Here is a 20847-nt window from a genome sequence, read left to right on the forward strand (position 1 = left end):
TTAAAGCTTACAAGCAAAAAAAAAAAAATTAATAATTTTTTTTAAATCCAGCTCTACAACCAGTTATATATTACATACACCTTAAGATGAAAATGTTGAGGGTTTTTTTTTTTTTGTTTGTTTGTTTTTTAAAGCAAATGCTTCTCCTTTATTTCATTATCCTGTCGGTAACAAAGAGACTCTAAAATAATGAAATCCAATGCATTTTTGGAACCCAATTGTCACTGGCTTGCCTGACTCACCTCATGTTTCTTCCCCTTCCAGGTCCTATTCTCAGCTAGCTATGGAGGTACAAATCCAGAGGGAGGGCGCTGTCACCTCACTGATGCAAATATAGGGCTGAATATCGTTCCTAAACTCCAGAGCCAATGTAGAAAGTCAAAGTGGGACTTACTGTACAGTTACCGACAGCTGTATACACCAAACAATGCAGAGAGGGATTGAGTGTGGGCGTTAATCTGTGTGGAATACATGGCTGCACATTGCATTAAAAAGAATGGTAAATGAGGCCATTGAATATTCCATAACAATGCAGAGAGGTAAACAGAGGATTTTGATGCGCGGTTACTATGAGAATTTTTTTGCCAGACAACAGCTTGATTTAGGAGGTCTTGTGAGCACAGAACAGCAATGTTATTGATTTATAAAACTGCAGAGGACCCAGATGAGCAATTAAGTTATGGGGCTGCATACAAGGGTTCAGAAAGGACTTCATGCTGGCTTTGTCTCCTTTTGCAACCCGAAGGTAGACCCTGGAGGTTCAAAGGCCCACAAGAGGTTACAGACATGTGCACGTGTCTAAACCAAAACAGAAACCATACACGGGCATCTGTTTTTCTGTACCTAAATATGAGCATTGCAAAAATTTCTGTCTGCAATTTTGAGGTTCATATTTAGGTGCAGAAGAACAGATGCCTGCATTTTCTTTTAAGCAAACAAAAACCCATGCTTACCTCTAAACATTTCTGCACATGCGTCAAGCATGCTTCCCCCCCCCCATTAGCCTCTACATTTTCCACACATAAAATTAGAATACATTTGACTTTCTGCATGGCACGGTATTATGCTCGAGGGAGAAGCAAGGGCTCAGACAAGCTCGCAGCAGAGTCACACATGGATTTCTCCATCAGCCCCTCAGTACTCCCACATGAGAATGTGAAGCACTAGATACAGAGCCACCAAGCCAGCCTCAACATATCCCAGTTCTTCTCAAAATACATTTCTAGGTCCTTGCCCCTCCCTCTTCTTGTTGTAATATAGAAACTGTACCACAATGTGCCGCCTCCCCAAGCATATGGATGAAATGGTTTCATAACCTTAAGCAATGATGTCATCAGATCCAGCAATGCAGAACTAAAAATTCTGATGCCATCCACTATAATACAGTTTGTTTCACAGGGAAGCGTGACAGTTCAAATTTGAACTAAAGCGTTCATCTACAACATGAATTGGTAAAATATCTTTCTGCAAAGAAAGCAAAGCTCTGTGTGTGTGTAACAATTTTCCTAAGCACTAATCTCACCTCGTTCTGTCTAAAGCAGGGTTATAAATCATTTATATTCATGACAGCTGCACAATTAAAAATTACTGTGCAGCCGTGTACAGTTAAAAATATTTCTCTTACCCAATACAGTAAAGGATCCTTATATGTTCTGTCCACAAACCTTTTATTGTGTACTGTAGTTGAAAGAACAAAATGCACAAACAAAACAAAAATGAAGAGGTGATGTACTAGGCGAATGGCAGAATTTTACAACATTTAGCTAGGCAACCAGACAAATTCCTGGCTCATCGGCAGGCATAGGTACATTATACAGGAAATTGTGTTCCAAGCTGTGATAATATGGAAAACATTGAATGTATTGCCACTCCCCCCCCCCCCCTTCTGTTGGAGCTTCATGTGCTTCAAAGGGTCCAGCAGCCAGGTGTTAAAGGCCTCATATTTTGAAGGATGATGTCACATGTCCGTAAGGAAGTAAGCCAGAAACATACCGCTAGAGTTCAAGGGCCACCATTTTCTGATATGACACCACCAGGGTTCCCTCTTGCTCCCTGTGGACCATTGAATTAAAGCTTAGGGGGTGGGGGGTGGGATGAGAATCAGAGGGTGCCTGGGAGAGCCCATTTTTCCTCTATCGATGGGGCAGGTTTTCCTACATTTATTTGGCACTGAATTCATGAAACTGGGATAGAGGGTGGATTTGGGGGCCACCATGGATTTGCGCCTCCTCAGGAAGGGGAGGATTTCAAACCTGGGCCACACAGCACATTTAAGAGCCCTGCCACTACCGCACAAAGAGACCCAAGGAATATAAAATAAAAAACTGCAATCCTTTTTTGTATGTTCATTTTTACAAACCAGAACATTAATGAGTTGTTTTGCTTAAATCTGCAGTGCAGCAAGTCATAAACTGAACTAACAACAAAAACTGGCAACAAAAGAGGCTTCATGTGTTAACCACCACAAACACACTGCCATTTATTTTTGCATGTTTGTGCTGTTAACATGCAAAGCCTTATTTGCAAAAAAAAAAAAAAAAAACACACACACACAGTTTAACACTCAACCTCAAAATGAACAGCAGCAAAGTTAATCTGTTCAAACTAATTAACAATGTGAACAGTAAGCAAAATGCTATCATATTATAGCTCCCTAAGCTATTAAAACAGAATAAAATGTTTAGTACTCTTATGCTATTACATCCGAAAGTGATAGAATTGTGATTTAATGATTCAGGCTTTGCATGAAACTCAATCTTTCAAAACCTTCATTCATTCCACTGCCAGGTGTCTTGCATTCCCATAACTTAATTGCTCATCTGGGCCCTCTGCAGTTTTTATAAATCAATAACATTTCTGTTCTATGCTCACAAGACCTCCTAAGTCAAGCTGATGTCTGGCTAGTTCTCTGGGACTCTCAGACAAGAGTTCACTAATTCTCCTGCAGATTACATGTTGCACCATGATGAAGCATTCCAGATGTTGCTAAATCCTGTGTCACATCAGCAAACAGAAAGCCCTATTCGTTATGGCAGGAAAGGCCATAAGTTAGATGCAAGGGCGAAGACAGCGGACAGGAAAGCCGGCAAAAAACTTTTAGTACAAGTCACATACATATTTACATTCATACATACAGTAAACATAGTAAATGTCAACAGATTGGATGGACTGTGCAGGTCTGTTTGCCCAACAAGGTGGCCAGAGTTGTATCTGACACTCTGCACAGGTTTCACTTCTTCATAATTATCTTTTTAATTAAACACTGACCTACTTAATCTTTTTCTCTGTCAATTTGGGGACACAGAATGTAGAAGTCTGCCCAGCACTGGTGCTACTTCCCAACTACTGGAGTTGCCAATGAAATCCACTCCAGCCTCAGTCTTTATCTGTTTTTTGGGCATTTATGGGTCCAGATCACAGAAGTCTACCAGGCATTAGTCATACTTCCCAGTCTCTCAAGCTGTCAAAAGCTCACTCCAGTTATGAGGTAATTTAAGTTTTGTTTCAATTGGATTCTATCCTTTATCTATATAGTATTCTTCTGTGTTTCTACCACACATTCTTGAATTCCCTTATCTTTTTTGGCATCCACCACCCTTTAATGAAAAAATATTTCCTGCCACTGCTCTTAAGTCACACACACAAGAAATCCACAAAAATGGGGGAACACCAGAATGCCATGAGAGAACACAAACACACTATTGAGACAGACATGGGAATCAACTGTTTTGCCCTGGGATTTGTAGTATGGAGTGTTGCCACGATTTGGGTTTCTGCCAGGTACTTGTGACCTAGCTTGGCCACTGTTTGGAAAACAGGATACCAGGCTAGATGAACCATTGGTCTGACCCAGTTTGGCTACTCTTATGTTCTAAGGTAGGAGCGGGAGATGGATAATGGCTCTTCAAAAATCAAACCAAAGGACATCAATGCTTCAAAGAATCAATCTTTATTGATAGCTGAGGAATATATCCGTTGACTGATGAATTGACATGGTATCATGTTTTGGCTAAGAAGTGCCTGCTTCAGGAGTTTTGTGATGGTACGTAGTATAAATTTTTCAAACTAAAAAGTAAATCACTCAAAGATGGCTGGTATGGAAAAAAGGTCTTGACAAAGACCTCTGCGGAGCTTTGGAAGATTCCAAAAAAAAGTTCATTATGTGATCAGCAACATAGCTTATAGTTAGAGAACTTTTTCAGAATCTTCCACACCCCATCTCTTAACTGGATTTAGTTTCTTGAACTTGGCCTTTTATTATTTTAAGGTACTGGATCCAATAGTGCTAGATCCATTAGTTTAGGGGTGTCCCTAAGAGCAGCATTTCCTGCTACATGAACAGTGGTGTGCTGTACAACTTCAGAAGACCAAAAAGCTTCCTCTTTCTCCACCTTTCAGAATAGATACAGCTTATTCATGAATTTTGCTCCCAAAATCTTTGAATCTTGCAATGCCCAGCCCTCATGTACAATGTTCTCAGTCACCTGGTGAATCAGAAAGGCTTTTGGCAACCTGCAGATCCCTGTCAGAAAACTCTCTCACGGCATAAGCAATTCTGGAGTCTGGTCCTCAGTAGCTCTCAGGATCTTGGCTACTTGGTCAATGAGATTACAAAGTTTCTCCTCCTAATCATATCCCTTCCTATTTCTTGATCAGGATTGAAGCTAAACCCCATGTTGCTCTCTGAATATGGCACTTCTCGGGTACCAAAAAGCAGAAGGGACTCCCTGGCCCTCTCAGCCATGGGTTCCTGCACTGGCGGTCTAAGTATCTGTTTCACTCAGAGGAGGCAGGCCCAACAGATTCTCATCATAAACTCCAGCAAGAAAAAACCTTGGGGAGGATCTAGTCTATTAGAAGGGCATAGCTGAGTGGTGATTCCTGTGTGCAACAAAGGGTCTGCTAAATAGGGCACCTGAGATGTGTCTTCCAGTGCACTCCTCTTTGGCATCAGGATTCAGAGACAACTCCTCTCTCTCAGCTGAGCCACTAAGAGAGCCACCAAAATGTCTCCATTCCTAATGGAGTCTTACTAAATGACCTCATATCTTGAGTAAAGCAAACTTTCTATTGAGCTTAGCTTTCCTTTGCCCATAGTTGACTTAGTTCCTGCCCCTCTCTTGACAATCACAGTGGTGGCTATGATGACCCTCCTATTTGGCGGCCTCCTCCTTGTCCCCCAAATTAACTCCTCAGCGAAACTACAAAAGTGACCCACCTAATGGTCCATTAAAGTCTGAAAAAAAATGCACTGACCAGCTAGAAAGGGACTGAAAAGGCTCTCCAGCACACTCCCCCACCCCCCCACCCTCCAATAGCTCTCCATTTATTTTTTTTCCTTTATATTGCTTCCAAGCAGCCAAATGTCTGTATTTTTCTCACTACACATCTTACTAGAATAGAAATGCAACACCACTCAGCAAGCCCAAGGAAGAGGAGAGAGCTGGAATCTAAGCAGTACTGACAACGACAATGTTGACCCAACCACATTGATATCACATGGGGAGTGGAGTCCACCCATGTCCCATGCTGTCCAACTTGGCTCAGCACTTCAATAGGCCTCAGCCCTTCCATAGTCAGTTCCTACCTCTGGATTCATCTGCAGTCTACAACTTTACATCCGTGTGCCTGTTGCCTTCTTTCTTTTTTTTTTTAATAGTAAATTTACAAATCCCAGGTATGAAGCGCAAAAGGCCAAAGCAGACCTAGATTAAGACATCGGCAGCATAGGCAACTGCCTACAGCACCAGCAGCCTGATTCTACCTGCTTTAGCCTCATGCTCTATGATCGCTGGGAGAGAAACTTTCCCTCCCCAGCACTCTCCAGCCAACATCTTAAATCCAACTTTGGATCAGAGAGGTCTCAGGCTGGCCTTGAGGGATCCCATCCCAGGATTCCCAAGGGAGAACGGAAGTTGCTCAGCTCACAATGCACAAAAGTAAGTACATAAGTATTGCCATACTGGGAAAGACCAAAGGTCCATCGAGCCCAGCATCCTGTTTCCAACAGTGGTCAATCTAGGTCACAGATACCCGGCAAGATCCCAAAAATGTACAAAACATTTTATATCCCAGAAATAGTGGATTTTCCCCAGCCATTTAATAACGGTCTATGGACTTTTCCTTTAGGAAGCCATCCAAACCTTTTTTAAACTCCGCTAAGCTAACTGCCTTTACCACATCCTCTGGCAACGAATTCTTCACGTTGAGTGAAGAAAACGTTTCTCTGATTCGTTTTAAATTTACTACATTGTAGCTTCATCGCATGCCCCCTAGTCCTAGTATTTTTGAAAAGCGCGAACAAACGGGTGTAAAAACCCTTGTGGCTCCTCTGGCCCTGGGCTCTGCAGGACAGGTATCAAACTCAGCCTGCCAATATCACCCAATGCTGGAGAAAGAGTAGTAATACTGAATGGCATATAAAGGGAAGGCATGCAGATTTTGTTCTGTTTCCACCTACTAGAAGAAGAGCATATGGCACTGATTTGGCAAGGATGAAGAGGCACAGGCTCATACTTCTTACTGAAAGTAATGTCAAAAACAAAAAAGTAAATCTTTCATTTAATATACATTATTACCTTGCTGTAAACGCCTCAGGACCAAATCTCCCTATTAGCTATGCCTGGATTACTTGTGTTTGTTTATTGCACTCTTGATTTATCTTTATTATTTTGCACCTCAGAATTATAAATAAGGCAGTATTAGTTCTATTAGTTGTCACTGTCCTCTTCAAAAGAGAAGATAAATCTCTGGATTGCTGGAAAAACAAAACACATAGTATTCCTTCTATATTTTCTTGCATTCTAACGTAGGCCCCTGTTTACTAAGGCGCATTACTGTTTTTAACATGCCTACAACTTGCGCACACACACTAACTGTGTAGGTGCCTATAAGGATATTGTAGGCACGTACACTGTTAATGCACATTAAAAACTCTAACACGCCTATAACGTGGCTTAGTAAACAGGGCCCATACAACAGAGGTGGGCAACCTGCGACCTAACACTGAATTTTGTGTGGCCCATAAGATCATGAGAAGTATACACAGAAAGAAATTACCATGAACTAGAGTTTGGGTGATTTTAAAATGCTGTATTTTGCAAATATTTTCTAAATAGACACTCTAGCAGTTCGTTTCCATCATTTTTTGGTAAATTCTTACTTATCATAGAAAAACTAGGGAGCTCTGTGCATTTCTAGTTCTGAGATTATGTAACGTAGCAGCCAGCCAGGGATAGCACTGAAATTCATGTGGCCCTCTGAGTATAAAGGTTGCCCACTCCTGGCTTAGAAACTACCTAACAGTGATTGTCAGTTTGCATAGCTAAACAGAGAATATGAAAGAAAAGTTCCAGTACCCATTATCTCCTGAAGCCTTACAGCAGACACCATGGGTACCCCCCATCGCCTCAGGTTTCCTTACAGCAGGTGGCACCAGAGATCACATAGTCAAGTAAAAGCAGACCTCTTAATGCAAGAAACATTTTAAAACACTTTTCTATGCATTGATAGTTAACTAGCTGATTTGCACAATTTTGCACAAATTTTGGTGATGCTCATGAATGGAATTCAACGCACAATAAAATTGCTGTTAACACAAAGTCATAATATGCGCAAACTTTAGCTCCTATATTTCAAACGTCAAAGCATAGTAGAACATCAACCCAAACAAGATATAGGGAAATCACAGAATAGCAATCTACAGTCATAAATAACACACAAATAAGAGCTTTGGATTCAATGGCATGTTTTGTTTATGACTGTGACCCACTTGCAGACTCCCAAAGGCAGGATACCAAAATTACAAGAACATACAAGGAAACAATGCTATAGTCAAAGTCTACAGCCTCAATTGGCCCTATAGAATGTAAATTATAATAATTTTACATCATGCATAGCTTTAAATTGTGTCTTTATCCTTGCTGCACATGCCTTAAGTTATAAACTATCCCCTTGCTTTTATGCATGCATAATAAGGGCCATATCTCACCCATCGCTAATCATGAATATTTTATAGGCACACACAGAGCAGCAATTTCAGGGAAATCCCAAATCAAATCTCTTTGCACAAGCTGCCAATGAAATTGTTTATACAAACTCTTTCCTGGTAGCACATTAATAACAAAACAGTTTCTCTAGAGCACGTGTTCACTGAAACTGCAAGGAGGCTTTCTGAATATTCTAAAGTCCTTCCCTGGCTTATCAACACATCTCTTACTGAATAGAACTATAGCTTGAGAAAAACTGCAATCAAATTAGGAAAACTAGAAACAAGACTTGGAAATAAAATAATGCACAAACCCTTGCAGCAGAGAATGGCATGGAGACAAAGTCTGCCCCATCCCCATAAACTTGAACTCAACTGCACTAGTTCCATCATTTTTGATAAAATAAAAAAATTGTTTCCTCTTTGTTTGAATGAGATTTTGTACTGTTGCAACGACGGGGATGGGGACAAACTTTGTCCCCATGTTATTCTCCACCTTGCACTTCTGAAGGGAGAGGTGTGGTCTTGTTTTTGTTGGTCTAATACAAGGCAGGAGAACTTACAAATATTTCACAAACATGGTGGCTGTCAACACGTGCTTGTTTATGCTCTACTCAGAGGCCCATCAAAACTGCTTTTTCCTCAGTCAAAACTGCAGCCAAAACTCATTGCCTGGTTTCGGCTGAAGCCAAAACCAAAAACATAAGCTTGTTTATGTGAATGTGATCCAAAGAGGTCCACTGGGGAACTGACCAGCTAGGAAGGGACTGACAAGGATCCCCAGTACACCTTTTATTTTTTTTTCAATAGCTCTCTCTTTTTTTGCTAAATATCTTCTGAAACAGGAATGCTGTGAGAATGTGTAAAAATCATGCCAGGCGACATTCCAAATGATGGGCAAGAGAGGCTACTGCCTGCTTATATATGGCTAACCACCGATATTCGATGGCTCTTAACCAGTTGGCGCTGCTGAATATTTACGTTTAGCACCTGCACCGAAGCCAGCTAACCTGTGAGCGTTCCAGGGGTGGAGTTAACACTTATGCATTTAAGTGCCAATATTCACCCTTGACCGTATAAAATAACCACTTAAATGTGGTCAAGGGCTTGATATTGCACTTAACCACATAAGCTATAGCGGCCAACCTAAAACCAGATATTCGATGCTGGTGCCCAGATGTGGCCAAACATTGAAAATTTGGGAATACACCCTGCGGCAGACATAAACATGCTGACCGCCGCTGACTAAAAATTGGCCGGATGATTACCAGCATTTTATGCTGACCCACAAGATGAGAAAGTAGCATCAATATATTTCCCATTTTTTATTTAGTTATAAAATTGATTAAGGACAGGTATGATATAGATTCTTCCTAAAATAGGGTAAAGGAGTCCAGACACTGATCTGTACTACAGACTGATGCACAAACCAGAACAAAAAAGCCCATTGATGTTACTGAATGTGAGGACTATATGCTTTGAAAAATTGCAAATCAAGAGCAATACATATCTCAAATTGTTTTCTAATATATAAACTTAATTTAATCACAGTACCATTTCCCTACTAACATTATAAGCTGACCAGTACTTGTGCTTGAGTACAATCACTGCAGGTTCCTCTCTCATATAATCTAGCTTCTGCATGCCACACGTTTGATTAAAATGCTACAGCTTCATCATACTCAAGAGCCTGGAAATTCTTTAGAATTACCCAAATAGTATCCTAGCCGGAAGTATATATAATAATTTAAATAATGAAAGACCATATTTTACCTCCAAGCAAAATAGCCTCCACACACATGGACCTCAGCTAATGAAAACAACTAAAAACCACAGTGCTTTTACAATGACTGACTCTGCGTCACATTTGGAGCGATAGTTGATATCATATCTCCACAGAGAGGCCAATTCCTAAAGTGTTTAGCATTCCAGTTTTACAGACTTGAAATTCCTGCTATATATTTTAGTATCAAACACACACACAAAGAATACAAAGAAGTCAAGTCCCTCCCCCCCCCCCCCCCCCCCCACCTACCTTACAATCCTAATCCCAGGTTATCTAGTGGTGTAGTCATGGTAGGAATAAACATAAAAATAGCCATACTGGGTCAGACCAATGGTCCATCTAGCTTCCAACAGTGGCCAATCCAGGTCATGTCTTTTTCTGCCGTCACTTACTATGTTACCTGGCAGAAACCCAATTAGTAGCACCATTCCATGCTACCAATCCCAGGGTGATATAAAATGCCTCTCTCCTTGCCCACCTACAGATGCCCCCCTCGGGTCCCTAGCAGTCTAGGGGTGTAGTCAGGGCAGGAGCGATCCCCAGTGGCTCTTGCCCACGTCAGATCTACTCTCAAAATGGCTGCTGTGACCTCTTGTGACAGTTTTGCAAGATTGCTCTCAAAATGGCTACGATGATCTCTAGTGGCAGAGCCAGCATGGTCAGGACTGATCCTCAGACTGCCAGTAACTGTAAAATAGGACTGAGGGGGGCATTTACAGGTGGGTGAGGGGAGAGGCAACTCCTGTTCAGAGGAGAGGGGGGGGGAAAGGCAGACAGGAGCTTCCACAAAAAGCAAAACTGGACAGAGAAGGGATTTGGGGCCAGTTTTGGCACCAAAACTGAAATTTGGTTGGCCTCTAGCTCTACCATCTATGAGTTAAGAGGCCATCACTAAATTGATCAGTGCTTCTCAATCCAGTCCTTAAGGCATACCCAGCCAATCAGGTTTTCAGGATATCCACAGGAAATATGCTGAGATATCTGCATACCAGACGCAGTTCATGTAAATCCCTCTCATGCATATTCATTGTAGATATCCTGAAAACTCAACTAGTTGAGTGTATCCCGAGGACTGGAGTAAGAAGCACTGAACTATGATAACTAAAAAACATATGTATGCAAAGCTATACTCAAGGCAGTAGTAGTTAAGGGGTCCTTTATTTTTTGTTCAATAGAATAATACATAATATGACCTGGTCCACATTGCCTGTATACACTATGGACTAGATTCTATATATCACGCCTAAAAATTCAGCACAAAAATGAAATTCTCCTAAGTGCATTCTACTACTACTACTTACTACTTATCATTTCTAATGCGCTACTAGACGTACGCAATGCTGTACACTTGAACATGAAGAGACAGTCCCTGCTCAACAGAGCTTACAATCTAATTATGACAAACAGGACAAACAAGAGATAAGGGAATATTAAAGTGAGGATGATAAAACAAGGGTTCTGAACAAAGTGAATAAGGGTTAGGAGTTAAAAGCAGCATCAAAAAGGTGGGCTTTTAGCGTAGATTTGAAGACGGCCAGAGATGGAGCTTGATGTACCGGCTCAGGAAGTCTATTCCAGGCATATGGTGCAGCAAGATAAAAGGAATGGAGTCTGAAGTTAGCGGTGGAGGAAAAGGGTGCAGATAAGAGAGTAGTAGTAGTGAACGGAGTTCCTGGGGAGGAATGCAGGGAAAGATGAGAGTGGAGAGGTACTGAGGAGCTGCAGAGTGAATGCACTTACAGGTCAATAAGAGGAGTTTTAACTGTATGCAGAAACGGATAGGAAGCCAGTGAAGTGCCTTGAGGAGAGGGCTAATGTGAGCATAACAACACTGGTGGAATATTAGTCGTGCAGCAGAATTTTGAACAGCTTGAAGAGGAGAGAGATGGGGGACCTGTGAGAAGCAAGTTGCAATAGTCTAAGCGAGAGGCAATAAGAGTGTGGATGAGGGTTCTGGTAGTGTGCTCAGAAAGGAAAGGGCGAATTTTGCTGATATTATAAAGAAATAAATGACAGGTTTTAGCAGTCTGCTGAATATATGAAGAAAGGAGAGGGAGGAGTCGAAGATGACCCCAAGGTTACGAGCTGATGAGACAGAAAGGATGAGAGTGTTATCCACAGAAATAGAGAATGGGGGAGGAGGAGAGGTTGGTTTAGGGGGAAAGATGAGAAGCTCAGTCTTGGTCATGTTTAGTTTCAGATGGCGCTGCGACATCCAGGCAGCAATGTCAGACAGGCAGGCTTATACTTTGGCCTGGATTTCGGCTGAGATTTCTGGTGTGGAGAGGTAGATCTGGGAGTCATCAGCGTAAAGATGATACTGAAAACCATGGGATGAGATCAGAGTACCAAGGGAAGAAGTATAGATGGAGAAAAGAAGAGGTCCCAGGACAGATCCCTGAGGTACACCAACTGACAGTGGGATAGAAGTAGAGGAGGATCCACTAGAGTATACACTAAAGGTATGCTGGGAGAGATAAGAACAAAACCAGGAAAGAACAGAGTCCTGAAATCCAAGTGAGGACAGCATATCAAGGAGTAGGCTGTGATCAACAGTGTCAAAAGCAGCAGATAGATCGAGAAGGATGAGGATTCTATACAGTACGCCTTCATTTAGACTTACTTTAGAGAATAAGCCTAAATTTCTGCACAGAATATAAAATACGCCAAGCGGTCATGACAGGACCTAACTCTAGGCTCGGCCATTTACGTCAAGTAAAACTTGGTGTAAATACTGGTGCTGAGCACATAGTTTACCAGAAAGCCCATGGCCTGCCCATTCCATGCACCCTTTTCAGCAGCAAGCATTAGAATTTACGTGCACTGCTTTGCAAAATATGTTTAGTGAGTAATGCATGTGAATTCTATTTAATGCCAATTACTGCTAATTACTTAACATCCAATTATCAGCGCTGATTAGCTTGTTAAATAATTAAGTTATGCAATACATTTTGATTTCCAGCAGAAATCTCAGCGCAATATATAGAATCGGGGGGAGGGGGGAGTACACATAACAAACTAGATGTTTCAACTCAAATATGAAAAAAAAACTCTTTTTCCTATAAAATTCAAATGACCCAGCATAGAAAGAATGATTAACTATGGCATACGCTTCGATTTCCAGCAGAATTGGGGGGGGGGGGGGGGGGAGTTCATATAACAAACTAGATGTTTCAACTAGAATATTAAATTTCTATAAAATTCAAATGACCTAGCATAGAAAGAATGATTAACATCAACAGAAAAATCTATTTTAACCAGTGTAACCAGATAGGGTAAAAGTAGCAGAGGGAATTGTGCTTGGAAGTTCACATTATCTGCTTTCATTTTCTGAACTCAGAATGTTCATATTCATGTTTTTTTTTTTTATGTAGGTATGCAAAATGTTGCAAAAAAATGCCTGTAAGTCATCATTGCAAGCACCAAAAGAAAAGACCAGAGTAGTATTTGAACTTATAAAGGCAATTAGCAGACTCTAGACCTATCATGCAAAATCTAAATTTTAGTTTTCCCAATACTCAAAGCTGTCCAAAAGATACAGAAGTTGTGCGTTTGGAGTCTTGCAACTCCCAACACACCTCTTGCTGGGAATGCGTATATTCTTATACTGCTTCATTTTCTAATAGCCCATGCTAGTTCATTTAGGGCCTTGGTCTTTACACCCTAGCATGAAAATAGAATAAAAACATTGAGGATTTCCGTTCAATAAAAAGCAAACCTTTAAAGAAAAGAGAAGCAAAGGAGGTGGGGGGGGGGGGGGTTACATTGAACTGGATGTCAGTTACAACCCTAAAGTATTGGGGAAGGGAAGAATAACCCACATGGAGTCAAAAAGTACAATTCTGGATGCCTTTTCCTGGGGGGGGGGGGGGGGGGCTGTGCTAGTCTTTAATCTACCATCATTTACTGTACTATACAACCATGGGGCTCATTTGCGAAAAACGTCCAAAGAGTGTCACAAAGCAGCATTTGCACGTATTTTGTATTTCTTCTCAAAACATCAAAATTGGTATTTTTGAAACCTGTTTTGCAGAGGTTTATCTATGCAAGTCATCCGCAGTGTCCAAATCACAATGGGGGTGTATCAGGGGCTGCATTAGGGTGTTCCTAACACTTGGACATTTTATAGCCATAATGGAACAAAGCAAAAATGTCTAGGGCTAAAAAACTTCCTTTTGATTTAGGCCTGTTTTTAGAATAAGGCTCAAAAAGGTGCCCTAAGTGACCAGATGACCACTGGAGGGAAAAATGTGAATAAAAATAGTACTTACTAGCTTCTATGACAGCTTCAGATGTTATAGCCAGTTCTATTAGAGCAGCAAGAAAGTCCCTAGAGTAGCATTGCAGTCAGTGCTGTGGATTGTAGTGGGGAACCAGGCCCCATATCTCATTCTTCTACCTGTCACACTTGTGGTGGAAAGTGTGAGTCCTACAAAACTGACAAAAAACTACGGTATCCACATATAGGTGACCCCTTCACCCATAAGGGCTATTGTAGCTGTGTACAGTTGGGGGCAATGGGTTCTGTAGGACTCAGCAGACAAGATAAGAGGGTAACAGTGAGCTTTTATATGAAGTCCACAGCAGTGACCCATAGGGCGCCCCACTGCTCTCCTGCGATGTCTGTGTGGTCAGTCTACTAAGAATGATGGCTCCTCCTATATCCCAATGGCTTGATTTTATGCGTTCTGCACTTGGATATTTTTTTTCTGGAAATGGTTTGTGCTCTGTGGGTTTTACCTTTTTGGTCTAGCATGTGGTTATTTTCAAAAAAGAAAAAAAATACACTTTGCTGTTTCAAAATGGCTATATTTCCTATTTGGACTTGGGATGCTTAGCACGAATGTCCAAAGCCCAACTTAGATATCATATCCAAAATACCCCTCCACGTATGTAAAATCTCTCTCATGAATATTCGTGAGAGAAAGATCCTAAGAATCTGGTCTTTGAGGACTAGGAGTGAAAACCACCGATTTTAGATGGTCATTTACTAACGTGCAAGATAATGAAGCTAAAGCACATTACATAACCCAAGGCCCATTTTAAGTGAACAACATGTGGTATTCAGGAAAAAGCATAAATAACATGAGTTGATGGTATCAGCATATGCTGTCGGCAAAAGACCCCATTACTGTGCACTAAACAGTGCGACTTTTCCTGAGTAGCGCACACTATTTGGAAATAGCATGATACAAGTACATAAGTACATAAGTAGTGCCATACTGGGAAAGACCAAAGGTCCATCTAGCCCAGCATCCTGTCACCGACAGTGGCCAATCCAGGTCAAGGGCACCTGGCACGCTCCCCAAACGTAAAAACATTCCAGACAAGTTATACCTAAAAATGCGGAATTTTTCCAAGTCCATTTAATAGCGGTCTATGGACTTGTCCTTTAGGAATCTATCTAACCCCTTTTTAAACTCCGTCAAGCTAACCGCCCGTACCACGTTCTCCGGCAACGAATTCCAGAATGCCCCAAAATAAAATGAAACCAAAAGAAAAATTCATCCCCACCACCACCACCGAATCCACTTCCCATGAAGGAAAGGGTTGGAGATCTCTTTTTTCAGGTTCCTACTCTACAAAACTTAAAAGCCACTCAAAGTGGTTAAATATTTATATACACAGGCCTATTTACTAAACTACTATAGGTATTCTAACATGTCTTTTAAAGTGTTAACAGTGCATGCTGCCATGTTAAACACCTAACACAGACATATATTTGGTTAGGATTACACCTAGCAGTTAATGTAGGGATCATTACCGTGTGTTAATTAACGAGGCAGACAACACAAACAGTTAACTACAACTCCACAAGTGAAGGTAACTGCAGTTCACATTAGCAGCTGTTTATTTAATTTTTGGATTTTATTTTGGATTTTGCTGACACCTTTTTCAGTAGTAGCTCAAGGTGAGTTACGTTCAGGTACACTGGATATTTACCTGTCCCTAGAGGGCTCACAGTTTGTTTGTACCTGAGGCAGTGGAGAGTTAAGTGACTTGCCCAAGATCACAAGGAGCAGCAGTGGGATTTGAAGCAGCCACCTCTGAATGTCAAGATCAGTGCTCTAACCACTAGACCACTCCTCTATTCTGTGTATATCTGCATGTATGTGCTTATGGTGCATAATCAGGTGTATATTTGATTAGTTGCATTTAGATGTATATAGGTGCTTATGGAACATAATCAGGTCTATATATGCATGTATGTGCTTAAGGTACATATACATATATACTTAGGTACATAATCAGGTGTAAATATGCATGCATGTGAATAATCAGGTGTAAATATGCATGCATGTGAATAATCAGGTGTATATATTTGGCTTTTGCTCACACCTTTTTAAGTAGTAGCTCAAGGTGAGTTCCATTAAGGTACATTGGGTATTTCCCTGTCCCTGGAGGGCTCACAATCTAAGGTCCCTGTTTACTATACCATGTTATAGGTGCGTTAATCTCTTTAATGCGTGTTAACCATGTACGCGCCTACAACATGCCTACAGGCACCTACAAGGTTAGTGTGTGTGCCAATTGTAGGCGCGTTAAAAATGTTAATGTGCCTTAGTAAGCAGGGCCCTGTTTGTACCTGAGGCAACGGAGGGTTAAGCGACTTGCCCAAGATCACAAGGTGCAGCAGTGGGATTTGAACCGGCTACATCTGGATGTCAAGACTGGTGCTCTAACATTAGGCCACTCCATTGCCATTTTCAATAGCAACCACTGCCCTTCATTAATGGCAGGATTGCCTCCCCCCAAAGTAGTGGGAGTATCCCCAACAGGACACAGATGTTTTGCTGCTACCACAGGTTAACCTCTGAAGTTAAGGCACATAGTAAGGTGCAACATTTTAATACAATTTATCAAACAGATCCCATGGGGCTTGGCATGTCAATGAAAAAAAAAAAGAAAGATGCAAATTAGGTAGGGCAGACACTTGTAAGGTGTTCTTCATACGGGCCAGTCTCAGTCAGTCCTGCTTTTACCCCAATCACAGAGCTTCCAAATTACCCATTCCAGTAAGGAAACTTTTTGGCCAGTCCTGGATTTCTGCCAACCTCATCCTGGTGCATTATGGGACCTGCAACACTGTTTTCAATAGAGACAATCATGGACTACAAATCCCAGACTGCTTTTGGGATGTAAGTTTAAAACCAGGCCTGGCCAAAAAGTCTCCCTCCTGGAATGGGTAACACGGCAGCTCTGCTATCCTGATTTTGTGGTCTAGTTTCAGAAACTGTTCTAAAAACACATGACCCTTGGTTTCATGTGGCACACATATTTGTCTTGTGAAATTGTTCTGGCAGATTTTGTGACAATCCCACCACAATGAAGCTTTCTATAAAACAGTTGTACAACACTCCCCTTTTTATCTTAGTGGTGGTGAGGGGGGGGGGGGAAGTGATGTCTGAGTACATGCGGTCAAACTCAAATATAAAAGCCAACTAACAACTTTCAGAGTCATACAAGTATCACAACTTGTGTGTATACTTTTATTTCTACATGACTTAGGTGAACCAACATGCCATGTACCCTACCCTTTAGTCCTGGAACAGCTTCCAGACAGGCCATATAGAGAGGACAGAAAGCTCAGAACAGAATGGTGAAAGTCAACCTGTCCACTATCACTAATACCCTATTAACATGGCTCTATCTTTCACCTATAGGCATGATAAAATACTTCAATAAAAACAACCCTGCTCAAATGGTGACTAATGGCCATTAATCCCTCTTCCCCCCCATCGCTTCAGTAATCTCTTTTTTTCCACAATTTATTACCACATTGACACCTCACTTTACAAATTTGAATAAACTTTCCCTGCAGAAGGTGAATCAAAAATAATCTTCAAGCAATCTCAGGCTATAAATTAAACTCAGAAAGGGGAGAAAGGCCAACAGACAGCAATTTTTTTTCTTCCTCTTAAGTTTGTCCCATTTGCATCAGACCTAACAAAGAGCAGCACTTAAGCAAACATATCATAGTTCTTTACAAGGAAAAAAAAATCGTCAGACCCTGTTTAACTAAGGTTTAACCCACTCACCTGCCTTTGCTCATACTCTTTAGGACTTCAGTACGACTACCGTATTTCAAGGAATATAAGAAGCTTGTCTTTGTATGCAAGCATATAAAAGCACAACAAACCTCCTCTGTGAGATACCTGTGGGTTTTATTGCTTGTATGGTTCCTTTAATCACTTGTGTGTGAAATTCAAATGCTAAAACCAATATAGGGATTACATCTTCATGCCAATGAAGAACTATTCTAAATAGATATGGTACTAGTAATACTGGTAGTTGTAATCCATCTTTAAAAAAAAAAATAGCTGGTCCTGTAACATCCCATTTTAACCACAGCCGATTCATAACATGTGTCCGTCACTGGAAATCAACTATTTAAATGCAACGTAATTTTAAAAATCTATATAAAATCTACCCCCTGTGTATTGCCTATTAGGCATTAACCAAACCGGAAAGTACTGTTAGAGGATAAAAGCAGACAAGGAATCCGTTTCATTAGACTGTGGTGAAAGAACTACTCAGACTAGAGCCGCGCCGACAATCCCTTTGTGGTTAACACGAACAGATCGGTTATGCTCTGCATTTACTAATCCCCAAAGTTTTAACAAATCAGTAAAAAAAAAAAGGATTGGATTAACTATTTAACTAGTTTTGCTTCTCCTTCTGAACGTTCTCTAGAAACTTTAGCACCCATTCTAAACCTAATTGAGAAGCAGAACAGTCTCACGCCTCCCCCCCCCCTCCCCCAGCACATCCTACAGTGGAAAAGAGCTGATTTCCGGACGGTTCCTTATAATAAACATTAATTATCACCTTGGGGTACATCAAACAACAACTAAAATAGCCTGTTACACGCATGCAAAATACAAATCGGGAGGGGGGGGGGCGCAGATGAATTCCAAATTACTCTGCAAACCCAGCAGAGCAGAAATGATTCCCATTCAGGGCAGCAGGAAAAAAAAAACCCTGCAGCAACTTTCAGTCTGCTCCTCTCCCCGAAACTGCTTCCACAAGCTCTTAAAATCAAACACACATGGATGGATGCACTACCAGTAGGCGAGTACCCCCTCCTCATCTGCTCCATGATGTCCCCCTGCCTGCAGGGCACCCAATATAAATGGAGCCTCACGAATAGTGCAAAACAAAACAAAAAAAAAAAAGTCCCAGCTTCATGAACCACATGCTAGAGATAATCACACACACACTAAAAAAAAAGTTAAAGTTATTTTGTTTTACCTGATGAGATACATATTATTCCACACAAGAGATAAAAGTGAGCAAACTCTGCGATCATTGTATCCAGGTGGCTGCTACACATCATCTCCTGCCACGAGGGAAAGCGCAGCGCCGGGGGAAATTCTGCTGGAAACTTGTAAATCCCCAAAGCAGAATATGAGCAACGTCTAGCCCCGGGAGCATGGAGGGGGGCGAAAGGGCGGCGGCCACTAGTCCGGGACTCCCGGCTCCTCACGGAGCTTCAGAGGAAAAAAAAAAAGAGGAGGAGGGGCGGGTGCGGCACAGGAACCATCCGAGGCGGGGAAAGGAGGAGAGAGAACGGCGGGAGCCTCCCCGCTAAGCGCACACAGCACGTGGAGCGAGCTTAAAGGGTCCCGACCGGTGCTGCTGGCCCACAGCCCCGGAGCTGAGAGACAACAACACTCACTTCTCCGACGATCCCTGCCACGCACCCGCCAGCATCCTCCTGCTCTGCATCCCTCTGTCAGCCCGACACTCAGATCCTCCCTCCAGGCCAGAGGAACGGGGAGGAAAGACGGCACCACCCCCACCCCAGGCACGGGAATCCCCTTAAAGGGGCCGCTGTCTTCCACAGACACGCTGAGTCTCACTCAGACGTCCAGATCGGAGCTGCTGTTAGACAGAGAGAGAGAGAGGGGCTCATAGCTTTCTTTTTTAGGAGCAGAGCTCATTTCTTTCCACTTTAGTTGCTAACCAGCTAGTTAATCTTGCTATGGCTGCTGGATTTTCTTTTCTCGTTCTTCTTGTTTTGTTTTTTTGTTTCTCCCACTTTCCTATGTTAATATTGCCACTGCCTAAAAAAAAGTACAGACAAGGAAAGCCTAGGAAATTTGTCTCTTATTCTCCCCCACTTCCCCCGCTGTTGCTGATACTGTTACTGTTCTCTAGTGAAGAGCATTTTGGACCCCTGCTGGTCCAGAATAGACAGGTACATTATTTCTAATCCCTTCCCCCTTCTTTGGGGTGCCTTTCTAGCAGCAGTGGAGTCAGTTACAAAATCCCTTCTTCGGCTAGGAAGGAGACAGATGTCAAGGTTTTATTTCTCTAAGGGGAAGTTTCTCCTCACGCGGTGTAGTTAAATCAGAGCAGGTGTAGAAACCTTGTGTTTTAGCTGTGTGATGATGCTTAGAGCACTGGTAAGAAAGAGTAACATCAAAGTTTTTTGTTCCCCAATGCAGTAACAAAATAATGCAAATTTGCTATTCTGTGTATAACATTTTTGGTGATACCAATATTTATGCACAGAATAGCATTCCAGAACATGCACAGATATATGTGCAAGCAACTTGGGTACCAATCTATTTTTGTGTGTGCAAATTTATATACCCCACATTCTAATTTAGCACATATGCTGTTTGCACCAGCACACAGGGGCCTCCAAGGGTATTGGACAACCTAGGTAAGTCTTCAGCTGTGTCACTTCCCCCACAGACAGCCAACCACTCCCCTGCCCGTTGTCCAGCTTCTCATCTCCTCCCTCTATGTCTAGCACAGAGCTTCCAAAACTGAGGGTCAGGACCCCAAGAGGTCACAAAAGCCATGTTTGGGGTCATGACCAGGGTGGACTCTCCACAGGTGCATCATTATCCTGCACTGCTGGGGGGGGGGTGAGGGGTCAAAGCCACAAAAGGATTGATAAGCACTGGCTCTAGCATCTCCTCCCTTCCTTTGTCACTGCCACCCCTCCCCCCTTCTTGGCCTGTCACATGTGAAAGCTTGGCTCTTCAACCAGGCATTTAATGGAAGACCCACCGGATCTCCAGCCCCCCTGAACTTGTGTCTGGGGGTTGGGGGACTGGAA

General features: G+C 42.0%; 1 protein-coding gene across 2 annotated transcripts in view; it reads right to left on the reverse strand.

Moving 5' to 3' along the window:
• Positions 1-19499, reverse strand: part of ROBO1 (roundabout guidance receptor 1) — a 578749-nt gene extending 559250 nt beyond the window's left edge. For both annotated transcript variants that reach the window (XM_030204239.1, XM_030204238.1), the window contains exon 1: positions 19026-19499. In XM_030204239.1, coding sequence (XP_030060099.1) covers positions 19026-19110 — 85 coding nt within the window. In that variant the 5' untranslated portion in view covers positions 19111-19499. The remainder of the gene's footprint in view (positions 1-19025) is intronic.
• Between the last annotated feature and the right edge of the window lie 1348 nt (positions 19500-20847).

Source organism: Microcaecilia unicolor, chromosome 5, assembly GCF_901765095.1.
Source record: "Microcaecilia unicolor chromosome 5, aMicUni1.1, whole genome shotgun sequence".
NCBI classification, from domain to species: Eukaryota; Metazoa; Chordata; class Amphibia; order Gymnophiona; family Siphonopidae; genus Microcaecilia; species Microcaecilia unicolor.